The sequence below is a fragment of the Uloborus diversus genome, chromosome 2 (assembly GCF_026930045.1).
Source record: "Uloborus diversus isolate 005 chromosome 2, Udiv.v.3.1, whole genome shotgun sequence".
Classification (NCBI taxonomy): Eukaryota; Metazoa; Arthropoda; class Arachnida; order Araneae; family Uloboridae; genus Uloborus; species Uloborus diversus.
Window position 1 is genome coordinate 158,713,387 of NC_072732.1, and position 21,067 is coordinate 158,734,453.

General features: G+C 34.2%; 1 protein-coding gene across 1 annotated transcript; it reads right to left on the reverse strand.

The window, feature by feature from the left end:
* Positions 1-14,184: 14,184 nt before the first annotated feature.
* Positions 14,185-20,812, reverse strand: LOC129216621 (tyrosine decarboxylase-like). Its single transcript, XM_054850838.1, has 2 exons — positions 19,705-20,812; positions 14,185-14,204 (listed from the first exon to the last, which is right to left on the reverse strand). Exons 1-2 carry the CDS (start codon positions 20,810-20,812, stop codon positions 14,185-14,187), a joined length of 1,128 nt encoding a protein of 375 aa, XP_054706813.1.
* Positions 20,813-21,067: the final 255 nt, after the last annotated feature.

The window sequence follows — 21,067 nt, forward strand, 5'->3', positions numbered from 1 at the left end:
CCAGTTTAATGGACGGTCGAGCAACAGCTGTGGGAGCGCCAAACTGTACAGAGCTGCTTTCCGCGGTCGCCAGTCTCCTTTCCACGTCCTTAATTATTTCTTCCTTAAATGAAGTCAATTTCTTGTCTTCTTCTTCTTCCAACTTATTTTCCACATTGGCGATGCGCTCTTCCACAGTATCAAATTTTTCTTCCAGAGCATCGACTTTATCTCCCATGGCGGTTAGTTGATTCTCCATCATGGTTTTCATCGACGTTAGGTCACTTTTCATTTCATCTTGACTTGTAGTAGTTTTAGCAGTTAAATCACTATTTAACAGTTCTTGGTTAGTCGCTAATTCATTTTTCAATTGTTCTTGATTAGCCGCAATGTCATTTTTTAATTGTTCTTGATTTGCAGTAAAACTTGCAGTCAAATCACTTTTTAATTGGTCTTGATTAGCCGCCATATCATTTTTCAATTGTTCTTGATTAGCCGCCATATCACTCTTCACAGGGGTGATTGCGTCAAGAAGTTGTTTTAATTGTTCATCCATTGCGCGAGTAATCACCATAAAAAGAAAGTCTATAAATTCAAACAGTCTTTATGAAAAAATGTCCAAAGTCACACTTACTCCAAGAAAGTTCAGAAGTAGCTCCACGTTGGGCGCCAATTGTAACGGATCCGGTGCGACTTCCACTTTCTTGAAATGAAGACACAGTTCTTGATAAAAACACAGGACCTTTCTTTACACTATGTGCAGGAGAAATCGTTAACAACTGCTAAATTAATCATCAGCAATTAAGCAAATGTCACTCAACACCGTAAACTTAACGGTTACACACGTATTTACTTCCAAATACGAAAACAACACAGCGAAATGCCTCGCTATAAACAGAGCAAATACGCTCTCAGTTCGAAATCTCAATCGAAACTCAACTCTTTATCCATCGTAACGGTTTATATACACACCGAAAAGAAATTTCTCAAATATTCCACACGCTTCTGGAAAACAGTAGACCGTTATCAAATTTTATCAATGAACAAAAAGGAAATAGGGGTTCGTATACTTTAGCCATATGAAAAGGGGTTGTATATTCATTACGGGAAACTATTTACAGGTTACGTTACTACAATAATTACTATTTACAGAATTTGTAACAATAATAATAATAAACCATTAATTGAATAAGTTCCGTTTAAAAGTAAAATGATCAGCCAAATCCATTTATTTTTAGCCAATCTTGTGGGAAAACGTTACTTTAAGATTTGACTTGAGAAAAGCCTCAAACAGTCAGACGAAACGCAAAAATATTCAACAATACAACAATTCTTGGGAGTTGAGATGACACACTAAATAATGACTTGGGTTGATGAAAGCCTTCGAACAGGGAACAAAAAAGCTCATAACTCGTTTTTTATTCAACTTAGAAACTTCGAACAGATGCTATCTTCGGCAGAAAAATTGGCGCTTTCGGTGGACATATAATGTTAATATGTGCACGTCTTTTTCCACCCCCATATTGGGGCATTTATGCGAAAATTGGGACTAACATTGAAATAAAAAGGGAACTATCAATTGGATTTTTTTCGAACTGGTCCATAAACCTTCCCAGTACCAAACTGAACAAACGATGAAAGTTTCAGCCAAATCTGCCGGTCAGTTTCTGAGATCTTAGGGAACAAATTTACCAAACTCCATTTTTATATATATAGACTAGCTGCGTTGCCCGGCTTTGCTCGGTCTACTTTTAAAACAAAAATTGTGTCAAGTGACGTATATTCAACAATCAGGCATAAATAAAAGAAAAAAAAATCATCATGCAAAATTTCAACTCCAAACAATGACGACAGATATTAAAATACTTTTAAGAAATTAAAATAAAATGAGAAAGATGGATTTAAAAAGCGTAACTATGGAAACACAAAATAAAATAAGTTTCAGAATTGAAAATGAGAAAGATAGAAACAATGGATTCAAAAAGCGTTACCGTGGAAACGCAAAATAAAATGGTTGAAAACTTGAATAGAGAACAGATTTTTGAACTTCATTTAATTCGCTTGTAACTTTTTTTCTAATGGAGATAGAGAATTAAACTTCCGACCATAGGTCGAGTTAGATCTGGAGTAAAAAAGGTAGCTCTTTTCAATGGTGTCAAAACGAAAACTATAGGACAATTCATTCACTTTTTATTAATAAATTTAATGAAGAAAGTAGTGCCTAAATTTCAGCTAAGCCTAAAGAAATTCGAGCTAAAAACGTAAATAACTCCCGCCGCAATTAAGTTAGAGCGTTGGAACAAATTGCGTAGAACGCGGAAAATTCTTCCCTTTCCAACGATACATAATATTACTAATTGCGAGTAATTTTTAACCCCCATATTCGGGAATTTATGTGAAAATTGGGCCTAAATTGGAATAAAAAAAGAACTATTCATCGAATTTTTTTCGAACTGGTCTGCAAACCTTCTCAGGACTTAAAGGAACAAATTGTGAAAATTTCAGAGAAATCGGCCAGGTAGTTCTCGAGTTTTGCGAGTTCAAACAAACAGACGCTTTTTGGACACTTCATTTTATACTATGTAGAGAAGAAGATAACCTATGGCTTTTCTTTGTTGCAAATATATACAGTGAAACCTCCCTTAACGGACACTCCCGAATAACGGACACCTCTAATTAACGGACATTTTTGCAAGTCCCAGTCCCTCAATATAGGCCATTCCATGTAATTCACTCTGAATAACGGACACTCCGAATAACGGACAGTTATTTCACAAAAAAGTTTCCTTGCGATCGCAGCACTTCCGTTTTTTTTTTTTTTTTCTTTTCACAGAATATCTTAATAACTGCTTGCCTTTCAAAGTTTTTCATGCTCCACAGCTGATATCCCTCCCCCCCCCCCCCGTCATTTCCATATCACTGTTTCTTGGAATTAAAAATGGGCAGACGCAGCGATTGGGGTTTAAAAGTTGGGGGCAGAAAAAAAAAGAACTAAAAGGCATGGTACTTTTTGCGGGCAGCAAAAAAAATGAAAAAGAGAAAAAAGTCATAATTTTGTAACGGCTAGTTTTGAGAGTATTGAAGCAGATAAGTGAAAACTGATGTCAGTCTAACAATTAACGTACGTTTTTCTTAAGATTTTAATGAATTTCGTACACAATAACTGTTCAAAAGTTAAGATAAAAAAGAGGAAACTGGGCGCTTTTTCTAACTGGGGCTCTCGGGAGATGCAATTGAGCTGACCGGCGCCGGTAGTAGTCGGCTTTATGGCGCCGTGGTTTCCTTGGGTTGTTTAATTTTTAGACATGAAAAAGATTTGCCCATATTCAAGGTCATATTGCCAACTGTCAATCATGCAATAGTGATACTCGAGATAAAATAAATAAATTAACCATAAAAAGTGTGTGGGGGAAAGCGAGGCCTTCGAGATAGGAAGGCCATCCAACTAGCAAATGACGTCATCGTTTGTCGATCCACAATGATATTGGGAAGTGAGCACTTCGATTAATATTTTGGTTAAATAAAACTATTTGGTTTATTTATTATTGTCTTCTGTTATTTTAGTAGCATTACAAGTTCGACTTTTTCATTTGAAAACATAAAAAGGAACCGATAATCATACATTAAAAATTACACTGAGCTTAATTCATAGTATTTTACATAAAAACATTTATAAGTCTTACAAAGTATTCAAATAACTAAACACGATTTTATTTTACAATCATGTTAAAACAAAGAGATAAATAAACAGTTTTATTTTTCATTAGAAATTGTTTTTCTACTCATATATTGTATTGAAACATTAAGTCTTAAGGAGTATTCAAATAAATAAATGAACTTTCATTTTACAATTACATCAAAACAAAAAATAATATTACTATTGTGTTTGAATAAGAATTAATGAAATTTTAAAAAATAAATAAACATTTTTACTTAAGTAAACGGGAAACATGACTGCAATATGCTTCAAAGACATAACATCAAATTAAAGTACATAATACCAGATTATTAATGTCAACTTAGCTGAGCAAATTTATGCTTTTAAAAAGACGTGAATGCTTGGTGCCATCCCCCAAAGTAGACGGTGCCCTACCCCCTTCAATTATGAAAACGTCAAAAAAAAAAAAAAAAAAAAAAAAACCCAAAACATCTCCATCTCCCTTAAAATTTCAAGGGCACAGTTATTTATAACTATAGCCGTTGAAAAGCTACCATTACTATGAGACTATGATTCCGACCCCCCCCCCCCCCTTCGGTGGGCACTCTCGAAAAATTACACAGGAATTCAACTTGAAAAACGTTAATTAAAGAATGAAGAATACAACATCATGAATACTGTATGTTGTACATCAAAAAAAATGTATTCAATATCTAAACAGCTTTTTTTTTTGGAATTTGGCTACTTTTCCATTTTCAGCTTTTTCTGCTGCTAATGATTCTTGTGTGGGGGGGGGGGGGGCTTTAATAGTTCATCATTTTAGGCTTTTGAAAAATTATTTTAAAAAGCATTAATTGATGACTAAGTAACCTTTTTCAAAAAACTTTTCATGGAATGACCATTTTAGTAACTTTCTTTAATGCTTAAAATCTCATATATGTTACATTTAGATCAACATTTTGCTGAGTATGCTCTTTTAGGAAATCAATTTGACAGTTTTGTGACAGGGGGAAGGGAGGGGATAACAAGTGTGACATCACGCGTTGTTTATAACAATATGCTCATGTTGAACAGCGTTACATGTAACAAGGAGGAGGGGGGGGGGAATTTGTTCAAAAGTTTGCAACATACTTTATAGACAGCCCCTTAATTCAATTTATGTTACAGTTTCAAAGTTCCTGAAAGCTTATTAACAGAAAACCCAAGGAGTTCAAAAAATATGTAGTTCAAGACATTTTGCCCTTTTTAAGCATAAACAAACAAGCATAGAGCATTTGGAAAAAACACGTTGTGTATCCACTGCTCAAAATTAATCTTTCGCAAGCCCAGAAATTATGAATACCGTTAATTTAACCACAATGTGTGCATAAATAACATAAAACTTAAAGACAACAGTGAAAAAAAACCATATATATATTTTTTTTAATTTACGCACAGAACCAGCTTGTTTGAATAACATTGCAGGGACGTAGTTGGGGGGAAATGTTTGAGTATTGAACCCACGACCTCCGGCGTTCAAATCTAATCTTCCATCTCAGAACTACGGAAGCCCATCAAGGAATGTTTTTTGATCAAAATAACACATGCTAGCGTATGAAACAATTTAATCGAAACCGAAAATATAAGATTAGTTCAGTTAAAAGCCTGTTTCAATAAACTTGTTTACATAAAAACTGAATATCAACACCAAGTTACGTTGCTTCTGATAGCAACAAGTATATTTGCAGAAAATTTTGACATATGTATATTGTCAGCTTGGAAAATCCATTTCGAATAAATGCGTGTATAAAGTTGAAAAAATAAAGAAATAAAAAGTTGCAAGTTAGCCGTTTCAAATATTAAAGCAGTATACTGAAATTAAATTACAGACAAAGATATCAGAAAGGAAACTGACAATTGTTTGTGTAATGGAGGAAAACTTAAGTAATCTTAACTGCATAAAATGTAAATTTGTTTATCTGAGAAAAGTACTTACCTCCGAACTTTAAAATTTATTCCATGAGGCGCCCAGCTTTTTTCTTCACATGCAGGTTGCTCGGAAGCGGAAATCGCTGACTCATTTTCCTCAGCAGACACTTAAGACTTATATTATATATATATTTTTTAATTGCCTCTACATTCCGGTACGTGGAAAGGAAGACATAAATCCAACAGAATTGTATTCAAAAATGTGCATCCGAAGTTACATATTTCCTATTTCATCTATATCAACCAGAGCAAGCAACACTACTGGTAAACTGCACTGCTTTCAAAGTTTCGCGCCAAGTTCATAGATCGACGACTGGTGGCGTAACGAAGCGGGGGGGGGAGGGGAGTTGTCTGGCCTCTGTTATCACGTGGGTCTCGGGGAAAGGGGGGTTGCTCCGCCGAATCGCCGCCGTTGGTAATGCAAAAAAAGAGATGTCAAACTGTTTTAACTGATTACTTTAATTGATTAAATGCTTTTTAAGACAAATGTGTGCTGTCAGTATACCTTTATTAAGAAAAAACAGATTAATTACACTTGACGTAAAATGTAGTAAACCTTTCGCAATTGTTCCGATTGTGTTCTACAAAAGGAACAACAGCCCATTTTGAAAAAGATAAATTAAGTAGTTCCTCCTAATAGCGGACACCTCCCAATAACGGACAAAACTTCTAGTCCCTTGATACCCTGTTTCGCACTGCAACATTTGATCCGGGTTACCGCTGATCCGCGTTAAAGTTAACCCATTTCCCTTTTCTCACTGTCCGCTATTCGGAGGTTTCACTGTAATAGGCTTTGCAGTCCCTCCACCCAACAAATGTTGAATTTAACGACCTAAATATATCGATATATCGACAACATCGATATTTTGAGAGCGATATATCGCTGTATTTAAATTCTGATATCGCCCAGCTCTACTTGTGATGCACTGATTTTATAACTACTGAGTTGATTTTTCTGTGTGTATATGGGGGGGGGGGCACCAGGGAACTTTCGCACCGGGTGCCGTCAGCTCTTCGGACGGCCCTGCGGCCCTGATGAGACACGATACCATAAATAAAGTCTTTTTCCGCGACAAATACTTGTGCTGTCATCTAGTAATAGAACAACAAGTTAACTTCTAGCTTATTATAGTTGACTGCAAAATTAGCGAAAAAATATTGACTGGAATTTTGTTAAAACTATTTTTCGAGTATGAAAGTGGTTAATTAAGGATGAAAACTTTTTATCCTTTCTGCAGCGAAGAGGAGATTAATTCTGTTTAAATCAATGAAATTTGCTAACTGCACAAGTTCGTTAGAGATTTTTATAAGTCATTACAAAAGTAATGTAAAAAATATGACATTTAATGCAGTTGTATAGATTATTTGAAGAGCCCTAAAAAGATGTAATAGATAAAATAAATCTTGCGATCCAAGTTATTGTGTTTTCAGCGGAGACGGGAGGGGGATTAACGAGATTGAAAAGAAATGTAAAATGAAAATAAAGGTTTTTTTTTTTTTTTTTTTTTGCCTTTTCACTTCTCTTTTACAATTAGAAATTTTTGAAACAAATCATTAAAATGAAAACAATTATATTTTAGATTGTTCGTGGACTAAAATTAAAACAATGACACAGGTATGAAAAATATCAAACGTTGTAAAATGATCAAAAAAAAAAAGAAAAGAAAAGAAAAATCAATAGCACAACAAAAATTAATTTCATGATAATTAAAAATTTTCTCACTACAGTGATCCAAAAATTAATATTAATAACCCTATAAGGAGAATACGGCAAACATTTAAATGAACAAATAAGTTTTACTAAAAAGCATAACTTTTAGTAATGAAAATATCATAGAAAATAAAAAGTTTGATATTTTTCCTGAAAGCAAAACAGAAAATGGATGAATTAAATATAAAATAGCAAATTTGCTAAACTCGTATGGAAGTGTTTCGCGGTTACAAGTAACTCCTTTTTCCTTTCAAGAAAAATGTCAGCTTGCAGATTAAAAAACTCTACCTTAGTCCATTGTCTCTGCTCACGTCTTTTCTGCAGTAAAATAATAATAAAAAAGTTCCCCCATGACTTCCAAACATGTGTCAGCGAGTTTTTACCAATTTATACTTGAAAAAAAAATCTTTTGTTGATACATTTTAGTAGTACTTATTTTCCACTAAACCATCATAAAGCACAAATAATGCCTGAGTATCAAAAATGAATAATAGAAATTATAACACACCGAAATGAAAAAAATGCCTGAAACATAATTAAATAAGTTTTGCTAATAAGTATTACTTTTAGACATGTAAATATTATAACGAAGCAAAGTTTCAAAATTTTGTGCGAAGTAAAAATAATTAAGCAAAGTAAGAGAAAAAGCATAAATCTACTAAAACTCTCGGGCACGTGTTTCGGGGTTACAAGGAACCGCTTTTTCCTTGCAAAATAGATATGAGCCCATGAATTTAGACTCGTGGCCAAAAAGCGATCCCCCCCCCCCCCCCCTTCTTTTGTATTAGAAGTTTAGCTGAAGTTCCTTTTGCCTGATTCCCCCCTCCCCTTTCCCTTCTCTGTGCATCATGCGAAAACCAAAAAAACACAATTTTCTTTTCGCATGTTTCAAGGGTTCCCTTTTTATTTAAATCATTTTCTTCAATCACTTTACATAATCATTGAAAAATTCCTGAAGAGATCATTCAATGCAAGTATTTTTTCCCTTCGATGTATCCCAATTTCACCCCCTTTCCCTGAAGTTTATTGCTGAAAATCGTTGTTTTTTCTTCTATTTTTGTTTTTAAATGAATAATCACCTACAATGTTTTCTTTTTCTTTGTATTATTAGTTTTGTCTGCGCTATTTTTCCCCCCCCCCTTATGGTTTCGTGGCGCGCATTGCCCTTTGACCAATCAGCACAGTGCATTTCTGCTGAACTTTGCTTTAGCGGGAATATTCCTCGCAACTTCGAAACACGTGTCCGAGAGTTTTAGTAGATTTTTTTTTTTTTATTATTTTTTTTTTTTACTTTGCTTAATTGCTTTTCTTTTCAGAAAATTTTCAAACTTTGTTTCGTTATGATATTTGCATATCCGAAAGTAATGCTTTTTAGCAAAACTTATTTGTTTAACTTTACTTCAGGCATTTTTTCTTTTAGTGTGTTATTATTTCTCTTACTTATTTTCGATAATGTGGCACTCCTTCATTCTCTTTGAGCTCACTAATAGTTTAGTGGAAAATAAATACTTAAAAGTACCAAGTTTTTTTCCCCAAGTATAAATTTGCAAAATCACGATGACACGTGTTTTGGAGTCATAGGGAGCTCTTTTTTCATTGCAGGAAAGATGTTAACTTGTTTATGTACAGACAATCGACTGGGGCGAAGTTTTTAAATCCTCAAGCTCACATCTGTTTTGAAAGGAAAAAGGAGTTCCTTGTAACCCCGAAACACGTGCCATCGAGTTTTTGCAATGTTTTGTCATTTTGTATTTATTTATTCATTTGTTTTCGTTTTTGCTTCAAGGCTAATTTTCAAACTTGTTATTTTTCATGACACATTACTAAAAGTTATGTTTTTTAGCAAAATTTATTTGTTTAGTTACATTTCAGGTATTTTTCTTCTTTTCAATGCGTTATTGTTTTTATTATTGATTTTGATACTGAGATATTTTCATTCACTTTCAGCTCACTAATAGTTAAGTGGAAAATAAGGACTAAAGTGTACATGTAAAAGTTTGTTTCCCCCCCCCCCCCCCAAGAATAAATTTGCAAAAACTCGCTGACACGGGTTTTGAACTCGCGGGGAATACTTTTTTTATTATTTAATTGCAGAAAAGATGTGAGCTGAGACAAACGACTGATGTAGAGTTTTAAAATCCGCAAGCTCACATGGGGTTCCTTGTAACCCCGAAATACGTCCGTACAAGCTTTTGCAAATTTATATCTTTTTATATTTATTAATTTATTCATTTTCGCTTTCAGGAAAAAGTGTCAAACTTTTTATTTGTGGGGTGTTACTAATGTCAATTTTTAAGTAGTGTAGTAAGAAATGTTTGAATCATCAAGAAATAAATTCTTATTGTGTTATGGATTTTTGTTGATCATTTACAACGTTTGATATTTTTCATCGCAGAGTCCTTATTTTTATTCTAGCTTATGAACAATCTAAAATATGATTATTTTCATTTAATGTATAAGATGTTTTCTTTGCGTACGATTTATTTCTAAAATTGTTAAATGGGCAGTTCTCAAAAGGTGGGAACAAAAAAAAATAACTTTGAGCAATTTCAAAAATTTTCAAATTTGACATCAATTTTGCTTTTATTCTATAGTATGCATACCTAGAACACAATATATGAACATGAAAAGACAGCAGGTATTTGTAAAAATTGTTAATTAGCAAATTAAATCAGCAGTCTGTAGGTAACAGATTTTGGACATCGTTGTCCTGTAGGTAACGGATTTTGGACATCATCATAATGTAAGTTTCACCATTTTTGACAATTCTTAATTTGATTTTTAACATTTCCAATGAAAATTTTATTTACTACTTTTTGAATTTTGCAATTTAATAATAAAGAGGATATTAATGAAGTACTTGAATGGCTATACATACTGCTCTTTACATATAATAAAGTTTTGGAATGATTTTGAAGAAGTTGATGAAAGGTAAAAAAAATGCTTCAAATTAAAAATAATACATATATAAAAAGTGACATCATCAGTTTTAATAATAAATATTTTTTCTAATGTCATAAGAATTAAAACGATGTCTAAAAAAATTATTGGAAAAAGAAATTCGTATTTCTATTTGGAGATCGTTAAATTATGTTTCCAAAAGAAAGAAGAGCAAAAAAATTAAATTGAATTTTGACATCTTGAATTCAAATTATGTTTTTCGCAATCACAAGTGAGCGTATGTAGGCGTGTGTGTTTGTGTGTGCGGGTATGTGTGTTTGTGTGTAGGGGTATGTGTATGTGTGTGTAGCCATGTGTGTTTGTCTGTGTGCTGGCATAAGTGTGTGGGTAGTTGTGTATATGAATGTGTGTATGTGTGTGTGGGGGGGGGGTATGTGTATGTGTGTGTAGGCATATGTGTTTGTGTCAGTGTGCACGCATGAATGTGTGGGTAGTTGTGTGTATGTGTGTGTGCGTGCGTGCGTGTGTGTAGCTGCGTATGTATGCGCGTGTGTGTAGGACATGGATACAACCTGGAGACGGCTTTCGCTATAGGAGCAGCATCGTGAGGAGCCGGTCGACGGTGACAGGGTGCGGAGGGTGGCGGTGGGAAGATAAAAAGATAGGACATCAAAACAGTCAAATGAGAACAATAAGCAATCGTGATTGCTCAAAATTTTTTTAAAATAATAAAAGCGGGGGGGGGGGGGGGAATGCTAGCACAGGTGATAACATCGCCAAAACTGGTGCAGCTGACGATAAACTACATTTGTCAAACTGGAATTCCCCTCTGGTAACCTTTAGCTTATCGTATACTGTGTTGTTGCCAACGGAGGTTTGCTTGGCGATCTTAGCGCAAAATGGCTTTCGTTGCGATCATAACCAGCCATGTTTCCACTGTAATGTATGAATTGTTCAATGTGTAACGTATTAATTATGCAAAATACCGATGGATTAAAAAAGATAACATTATAATAACCTTTTTTATTGAGGTTAGAAGACAGTGGATCATCTAAAAATTATGAATAAACGGACAGAATTATCGGCGTCAAGATCATAACATTATTTTGACATCTCGCATGTATGTTTAAGAAAAATTACTTTTCGTCTAAGATACTGCATAAAAGCTTATGAAAACACTTTTAAACAATTAAAAATTGATTCTGAGGATCGATAAATACCTTTAAAACGAAAACATCATATATTTAGTTCTCAAAAAATAGCATTGTAAAGATCGTAACTTTTGGACATGCATCAAATTTCAAACTTACTTTTTTCTAAAATCGTTTACAAAGTAAATAATCTGTCTTTACTTTTGTTATTTGTGTAAAATATTAACAAAAAATTATTCAGTGTAAGATTCATGCCTTTATTTTTTTTATTTTTTTGAAACGTATGGAAATAATTAAAAAGAATTTTTTTTTAATGGTACATTTGCTCAGTTAACGTTTTGGTATGTCCAAAATTGTGGCTTTTTGCAAAGAAAATATTTTTTTTTTTATGGGCATTTGAAGAGCATTTTTTCAAAAATTTATGGCAATTCTTGTCTCTATACAGTATTATAATTTAACTCAAAAATTTTTGAGTTAATTAAAATGAAAGTTATTTGGTGTTGAAGCTTCAAAGTTGAAGTCTGTGTTTGTTCCCACCTTTTGAGAACTGCCCAAATATAAAAATTAGTAAAAAGGCAAAAAAAAAAAAAGGGGGGGGGGGGCTTAAAAATTTGCATTCATTTTCATTTTCCATTTTTATCACTTTTCAATATCGTTAATCCCCCCCCCCCCCCCGCTGAACACAACACAATTTGGATCGAAAGCTTTATTTCATCTATTACACCTCTTTCGGGTTCGAAAAATGGTCTTTATAACTGTATTTTATGTCATATTTTTTAGTGATTTTTGAATAACTTGTACAGATAGCAAATTGTATTAATTTAAACAAAATTCCTCCTCCCTTCTCTGAAAAAAAAAAAAAAGAAAAATCTTTATTCCTCAATTTTCGTGTTCAAAAAACAGTTACAGCAAAATTTCTGTCAATAATTTTTCGTTAATTTCGCAGTCAACTGTAACAATCACTAGATGGTAGCACTCAACGTGCGGAAAAAGACTTTATTTATGGTATCGTGACAAAGTGACCGTTCTACGTGAAGTGACCCAATAATGCAAATTTAGGCTCTCTTTGATCTCGCAAGCAATAGATTTACTCTGAGGATAGCAGCATTAAGAGATCGTCCACACGTCTTAAGTTGTCATCAAGAAATGATGTCAACAATGGAGCAAAATTTTGGAAATAACAGCTCGGTTTTAAGGACAGGGATATGATTTCTCTCATAATTAAGATCTAAATTTCTTTTAAAGTAAAACACATGTGCTTTGTTATTTTCTCATATTCTTTTTCTTTCTTTTTTTTTTCTTTAAAAAAAATTCCACAACCACAAAGCTGGCCATTGCCTCCCTCTATATCCGCCCCTGACTGGGAATATACTCTCAGGAAAATTGATGGGAACATCACTGATGAAGAGAGTTTAATATTAGATTCACACACATACTAATCATTAAAATAGCTCAATGTTTGCACAATTTTCAAATTTACTTCACTGATGTTAAATTGATATTGTTAACTATTTTCAAACACTAAAAGTTTTTTTTCTCCCCTTGCACGAGGTATTTTTTATTTTTTTTTATTTATAGGTAAAATAATTGGAATTTGGCTGGGCCTCTGGGTTTATGGTTCTTCTTGTATAGGTATTACTTTCATGTAAGAAAAGGAGGAGGGGGAAGGTTCTGAAATTGAAAAATATTTTTGTTCAAAAGTTACGTATTCTTGAGAATGACCCTTATAATCTAATCATGAAAGTAGCTTTTCAGTAACGGTGTAGCTAACGAGGATATTTCGATGATTGAGAATTTGGCGCGGCGTTCAAATTTTTGGCCTGAATCATTTTATTCTGGTACTCCTGCTGAGCTTTATGGTAGCCCTATGCGAATAAATGTTTCCCTATATTTGCAGGCATTGGTTTCAGTAATGTTACCACAATGAATAAATATCGCCCAATTACCGAACTCTCCCCTTATTGATCACCACATTTGGTCAAAGTTACAGGGAAATTACTTATTTGACGATAACATATATTATTTAGTCTTTTTTGAGAAGTTTTAAACAAAACAAGACTTAAGTTCCATTAAAATGAAAAAAAAAAAAATCCGCTTAATAAATAAATTAACCCATTAGGAGTAAAATTATTCCCCAAATTCAAAAGATGAGCCATTAAATAACATAAAAAAATCTCTTTACAATAACTAACCAAATCAATTCTAAATGCTCCATGAACACATAAAATAATCAGATATGTAAATAAATATATATCGAGTAATAAATAAACATTAAAAGCTCCATTTAAATGTAAATTTAGAAAACGAGGAGCAAACATGGCGACGATGCCAACTAATTATTTTAATTTTCGCTAAGGTATAAAGTAAACAGACTCAATTTTTTTCGCCAAACTAGTTTTGTCTACTCTGTTTGTCAATTGTAGTTGGCATTTAAAATTTAATGTTTAGTTTTTAAAGAAAACAATCCATTAAAGAATGTCGAACAATAGCTAAGCGATTAACATATAAAATAATCCGCCAAATATTTAAAAAACGTTTAAAAGAAACGTTTATCGCTTTTGCAAACTAAAAATTCCGTTGTTGGCGACATTCAACATTTTCAATTTTAAAACTTTAGAATTGCCATATACTTGTAGATGCCGCCAGTCAATTTAAGCAATTTTTCTATTATCGCCAAGGTAGAAACTAAACAAGTCGCCAAACCAAGTAACGTACCTTCTTCGGAAAAGTACCAAGCAATGAAATATTTTTTTGCAAATTCCAAGTTTTGGGAAGATTTCGATAATTGAGAATCTGGCGATCTTTCTTCATTGGGCTCAATTTTTGGCTCCAGCACCTGCATAAGAGGTATTTTTCATTACAAATCTAAACAAAGAGAAAGGAAACATCTATTCACATAGGGTTACTATAAATAAGCAGGGTTACAAAAATAAAAATTTTTCGCCAAAAATAAGACGACCACGCCAGATTCCCAATTATCGAAATATCCCCCAAGTTTTGATAATTCTCCCCGATTATTCCCAAAATTAGGCATTTGTGCCGCTCCCAAGAAAAACGGCAAATATTTCGCGGCAAACCGCATTCGATTGATGCAGGCCCGGACTGGCCCACCGGGCAACCGGCCACATGGCCGATGCGACCGTACGCCAGATTTTTTTTTTTTTTTTTGTTTTTGTTCAAAAAATTTCTTCGCAAAAAAAAAATATCCTTTTTTTTTCTTCTTCTTAAAAAATAATTTTTGCCCTTTAACTGTCGAAATTCTTCAGGCAAAAGTTTTATGACAATAAAAGCCTTTTAGCTAATCACTGAGGAACCTGGAATAATTTTGCCTTCCTTTTCAGAACTTGTTTCTTTCTTTTCAATCATTGTCACTACACTGAGCGACTTTAAAGGTTATTTGACGGTCAAAATCCCTGGTCCCCCACTGCCTTGGACAGGTATCTTGACGAGTAACATAAATTCCCGGAACCAGGAACCGCTGATTGCTTACTCAATACCCATAATCACCTGCAAAATTCTGGCGGGGAAATTTTACATTGGTGATTTGGATGGAGCGAGGAGAGCGGGTAGACATGGATGAAAGAAAAAGTAATTATCAGTTGTGTATATTACATTATCATTTTTAATAATTATTAAAATTTCCTCCTTTTTTTTTCCTAAATAAAAATTGCATAGCTCGTTTCGTTTCTGTAACAGTGTACTAGGACCGCAATATTTTCCATTGCAATTCTAATCATCAGTTTTCATGCTATCGCACCTCCGATTGCATTCACAGTTAACGAGCATCTAGAGGTGGATCATCTTTATTTGGCAGAAAGCAACATCCTGTTGCGCCCTTTTACCTTCTAAAAAGCACTGTAGATTTTTTTCCCTTATGCAGACAAACACCTCGCACCTGTAATCGTTAATTTTTAAACGCCTAATTGCGCCCTTCCGTCATTTTAAAGCGTCCTCCTGCCATATTGTGACTCCCCCCCCCCCCCCGCTCTTTCCTTCTTTTTTCAGGTCTTTAAAAGAAGTTTTTGAAGGGCACGTTTTAAAATTACTTAAACTTATGGAAAATTACTTAAATTAATTTAATTTTAAAATTACTTAAATTTAAACAGATATTTTGAGACATTAAAAAAGTCGTCTTTAATATAAATATAAAGAGAGCTCTTTATATTTATATTAAAGACAAACATCCCGTACTGGTAATTGTTAGTCAGTGCCTGCCTCTTCCCCCGTTTTTCAGGTATTCAAGGATATTTTTTTATACACTGTTGTAGGCGAATAGTTTCTTGAAGGGTCCGTTTTTGCCATCGTGAATTTTGAAAAGACTTATTAAAAAGATTTTTGAGACAACAGAAACTTCTTGCAATTTCAAAGGCGTGATTCATCAATTCTTCAATACTATGAAAAAGTTACTGACGAACTGTGTTAAGGTAGTCAGGAAATGAGACTACTTTTATCATTGTGAAAATATTTATTAAATTAATCCTTTAAACTTTATATTTATTACCTTTTATGTTTTTGAGGGAAATGTTTCCTTTTTAAGAAGCATCATTACGTACATATATTATTAATTCATATCTTCCCTTATCTGATTCCATAATCGCTATTATTGACTTCAGTTCATTTTCGTATTTTGTAAAATTTATTCACAATTATTTATAGATTTTCTGTTATTTTAAGATAACATTATATTCCGTTTTTATGTTTATGTTTGCTCATGTTACTTTGGGGGGTGGGATGAAGTAATAATGTTGACCAAAAGAGCAATATCTGGTACACTATGATTCAGTAATCACAATTTTTAAATATAATTTTAAATCGAAAAGAATCCTATTTTCCTTTTATAATAATGAAATATTTAATATTATCAACTATCGGTAATCAATAATATTTTAATTCATTTAAAAAGAGCAAAAAAGTCAATGAAATGTAATCAGTTAAAGTAAAAACGTCATATAAGTTTTACAGGTTCCTTTTGCAAAATTTCTGTGTAATTATTAAAGAACTTTTGGTAGAGGTCAGTGGCGCAACCTGAAGGGTACCCAACCCCCAGAATGCTGAGTTGAATCAGTTGAATGTTTTTCAAAACTATTCTTTATTATTAACTAGTGGCACCCGCACGGCTTCGCCCGTAATAGAAAAATTAAAGGTCTTTTGGTTCGCTTGTATATTTACAAATAATGTATGGTGAATTTTCTCGCCAATTGGCTTGTACCGACGTTACGGTTCCACGCTATGATAATTTCGTATCTCGCCCATTGGCTTGTGCCCATGTTACGGTTCCACGTTATGATGATTTCGTCATTTATGATAGTTTTGTTCTTATAATTGGAATAGAAAAAGAACCACATCGAATTTTCGAAAAATCGCTTCGAGGTGCACACCCCCATACTACATACTAACTTTGTGCCAAATTTCATGAAAATCGGCGGAACGGTTTAGGCGCTATGCGCGTCACAGACATCCTACAGACATCCAGACATCCAGACATCCTCCGGACAGAGAGACTTTCTGCTTTATTATTAGTAAAGAAGAGAAGAAAAGAAAACGTATTGGGAAAACAAAGTGATTTTAATTTAAAAATAATAATAATAAATAATACGGTTGAGGAAAATCTTAATTTCTTTTTGAGAAATCTTTTGAATGAAAAATATTCAATAGTTACAGCTTATTCAATTAATTATCCCCCCCCCTCCCCCCAAACCTATTCCTTTCCTTTTTTCTTAGTTCGTCTGAAAATAAGTAAGTGTTCAAAATGCTACTCTTCTGGACTCCCCTTCCACACCAAAAGCATTATGTAGCATCTGAAATTTCATGTCCAAATCTTCAATTTCTCAATTTCCAGGGGAGGATCCAAATACTCAGCTAGAGCGAAAATCGCTAAAAATTGCGTTTTCGGAGCTTTAATTTCGAAACATTACTGGCTCTAGTACAGTGACCGCCGTTTATATGAATCACGTTTGCTCTAAACAGTTTTGATTCCATAGAGCGGCTAATTCAACGAAGCTGGATTTTATTTTGTGTTTGACAATTTGATTCATTAAAGCGGTTAATTCAATGAACCACTGATTAAATTAACCGGCGTCCACTGTATTACAAATACGGTATTGCAATCGCGTTTTTAAGACTTATATACGAGCAAGGGTTCCCGAACCGCCTTAATCTAATACAGCGGTTCCCAAACTTTTTCTGCTACGGAACCCTTATAGTGCTTCACTTCCACTTCAAGAAACCCCCAAGATGCTAACAATTTGAAAGTCAAATGAAAAGTAATAATCATTCGCTATCATAATTACTTATATAGAAGAAACTCGGTTTCGAGAAATTTTTCATATTTTGACACATTAGCCAGTTTTAAGTTATGTCCAACCTACTTTAAGCATTTTTCGAATTTGTCCGTGTGTCTGCGTCTATATGTATTTGACCGATTTTTGTGTGCACTCCAACTCAAAGCGTAAAGCATAGAATCGGATGAAATTCGGTACATATTTGCAATCCCTATCGCTCCGCGTGAAAAACATTGAAAGCTTACTGATACTGATGTTTTTTGTTCCAGTTAAAAAAGCTTCAGTTCGTCAGGAAGTTCATTCAATCTCATAAAAACTTTTCCTGCGGAAAGCAAGCATATTTCTATCTGGGAAAGTAGTTATTTGTGTTAACTACTCATGTCTCTAATATGAGTAAAATAAATATAGCTGAATAGTCTTAACTGGAGGGCATGAAACTTGTTAAAACTATTGTTAAAGATAAAGGAAGAAATTGCTTCAAATCAGATGGAATTTTCTTTGTCATGCTGGCATGGCGATGCAAAACACGATGACGACTACAACTACACTCTGTCCTGACATTTTAAATCCTTGATGTTTATTTTTTAAATTTTTTTATTAATTTACTGTGGAACATAAGTTTCGCAATAATTAATTCGTGGCCCCCTAGGGTTCCACGGAACACACTTTGGGAATCCATGCATAAAAAAATAGGTTCTTTAAGCTGCACTTACCTTCTTACCTTTTCCAGGGAAAAGCTCCAGAACCTCCTTTCCCCAAAATCTTCAAAGTTTGTCGACAAATGAGTTTTTTAAACTTTAATTTCAAAAATTTGAAGGAAGAGGAATAATTGATTTCGATCTATTTAAAAAAATCGGGGGCAGTCCTTTAAACTCCATTCTTTACCCGAAATTCCGTAAATCTGATTTATGATCGCGCTTTTAAGATTTCAATTTTTAGAATATCCGCTAAGACCAATGTACTTTTTCCCCCCTAACATCAGCAAAGAAAGTCTTAAATTGCGTTTTTAAAACTACAAGTGTCAAATTTTTTCCGGGGGAGAACCCTTGGAGTCCACCCTTTCCTTCCTTTCCCTTCCCTATTAGATCAGATCTTTCCTTTTTTTTTTTTTTTTTTTCATGTGCTTCCTCTAAAGAAAATTCTTGTTGCGCCCTTGTTACGAGAAACCCCTGGACACCCTAAATTTTAAAGCATTACATATCTCACTTAAAGGAAAACCCTGCACTGCTCTCCTAATACCATTCCCTCTCGTCAGGTCAAAAAAAAAAAAAAAAAATATCAGGCAAAATATTATAATCCCACAAACACAAGGACGACGACTCCCTCCCCCCCGAAAATACCCCGCAAAACGCCCAAATAAAAGTTTTAACGCCCCTCTCGTGTGAACACGTATGCGCCCTATATCATGTTCCCCTCTGAATTTCTAAGGTTTGCTCCCCTTTGAGGGGTCCAGTCCGGCCCTGGATTGGTGCATTTTAGGAGATCAATGTTCAGAGATCGTATATTTAGGATTACATCAAGCAGATTACCATAAACCGTGAAATATTTGTCGGTATATCGCTGGCATGCAGTAAATATGAAAGTATTCAAAATTAGTTATGGTTTATTAACTTTGTGAGCAATATTTTATTGGAAGTACAAAGTTCGTTGGTTTTTGACTTATTTCACAAAAACTTGTATTATGACTTCTGACTACAGTGGAAGGCTTATTTATTCATATTAATTTTCTGTTTTTATTCTCTAAGTGCAACAGTTCATCTGCAAAACCTGTAATTACTTTAACAGCAAACATTATATCGGCGGATTCAGCTTCTTTCATGCACACGCAAAATCGAGAAAAACAGTTGCCTTTGCCTTGAGAAGCTATCAGATGTAACTTACCTGATGCGTTCAAACTTGTCAGTAATTTCTTATTCAACATGTTAGAACCTTTTAAGCGAAAGCATACCAACCCGAAATTGACTTCACTTATAATGTCAAATCGACCATCTAATCTAATGTTATGTTCGAACTCTTTTGCAAGTCCGATATGATTGCGAATGTAATGCTGAATACCTTCTTGTCCATAATATCGGAGAACAAACCAAAATTTCAGAGCTCGGAAACGTCTGCTGGTTGGAATGCCCCAGTGGCAGTAGTCAAATTCTTTACTGTAGTCCGAAACTTCTATCGAATCAGGAATAATTGTATCTGTGAGCAAACGGCGGTCTTCAATCCACAGAATAGCGCAGTCAGTGTTTACTAACATCCATTTGCTTGGATTCACGCAGATGGATTTGGCGTAGTCTATACCTTTGATTAAATACCTTACTTCTGGGCATACCAAGCTATTTCCAGCATATGCAGCATCCACGTGGAGCCACATGTCATATTTTCTGCAAACAGGACCGAGTTCGTGTAAAGGGTCAACTGCGCAACAACCTGTGGATCCATAATTAGCAATTGCAAAGAAAGGCACCAGTCCTTTCTTTCTGTCTTCTTCGATGGCCTCTTCTAGAATTTTACCCCTTAAAGAGAACCTGTCATCCGTTTCTAAAATACGCATTTTTACGAGAGCTATAATTGCTGCCTTTTCTACGCTCGAGTGAGACTCTTCTGAGCAATAAGCGATGAGGCGAGATAGTATGACACTTTCACTGTCGCCAGGGATCATCTCTTTTAATTTCTGAATAACCAACTGTCGTGCACATATCATGGCGAGAAGTGTACATTCACTTATTGAGCTTTGGATCACCCCTCCACCTTTGCTTTCATCTGGAAAACGCAAAAACTTTCGAGGAAGTCCTAGCAATTTTCCATACCAATCCAAAACGATCATTTCCAAATCGGTAGCAGCGGGATTAGATGACCAAGAAGATACTGATCCACCAGTTAAATTGGACAACATGCCTGCCAGAACGGATGGGAAAGAGCAACCAGCTGGAAAATAGGCAAAAAAATGTGGATGCTGCCAGTGAACACTTCCAGGCACTATTATGTCTTCTATATCTTTCATGATGGCATCCCACTTTTCTCCTTTTTCAGGAGCAGTCTCTGGAATCAATCTTCGTATAAATCCGGGCTTAGCGGCAGGACTTACTCTTCGGAGTGAGATGGATTTTTTGTAATCTACAATGTAGTCAATCAGTTCACAACCCTTTCTTCGAAATTCTTTTGTATCCATCGCTTTTTGGCACTAGAACAATCTTTTCTCAAATTTTTAACTTCTTTGTTTAATATTATAATTATTATTATTACTCAGTTAAGTTTCACTGTTCTACTTGAGTGCCATTTTATTGTACTTTGTAGAATTTTAATGTAGCAATAATATTAGTTCATAACACGTTAATCTCTTTTGATTATAGCCAAAACGCAGCTCATCAAATTCTCATTCGATAACCCTTTGGCTTTATTCAAAAACAAAGTGCGCTGCCACAAA

What these genes read in the sequence shown, in the direction of transcription:
- LOC129216621 (XM_054850838.1), bottom strand. Translation starts at nt 20,812, where the DNA reads ATGGATACAAAAGAATTTCGAAGAAAGGGTTGTGAACTGATTGACTAC. An exon ending in CCGATATTATGGACAAGAAG is followed by an intron (nt 14,205 to 19,704) that starts GTATTCAGCATT and finishes CCTCTTATGCAG; the next exon opens with GTGCTGGAGCCAAAAATTGA.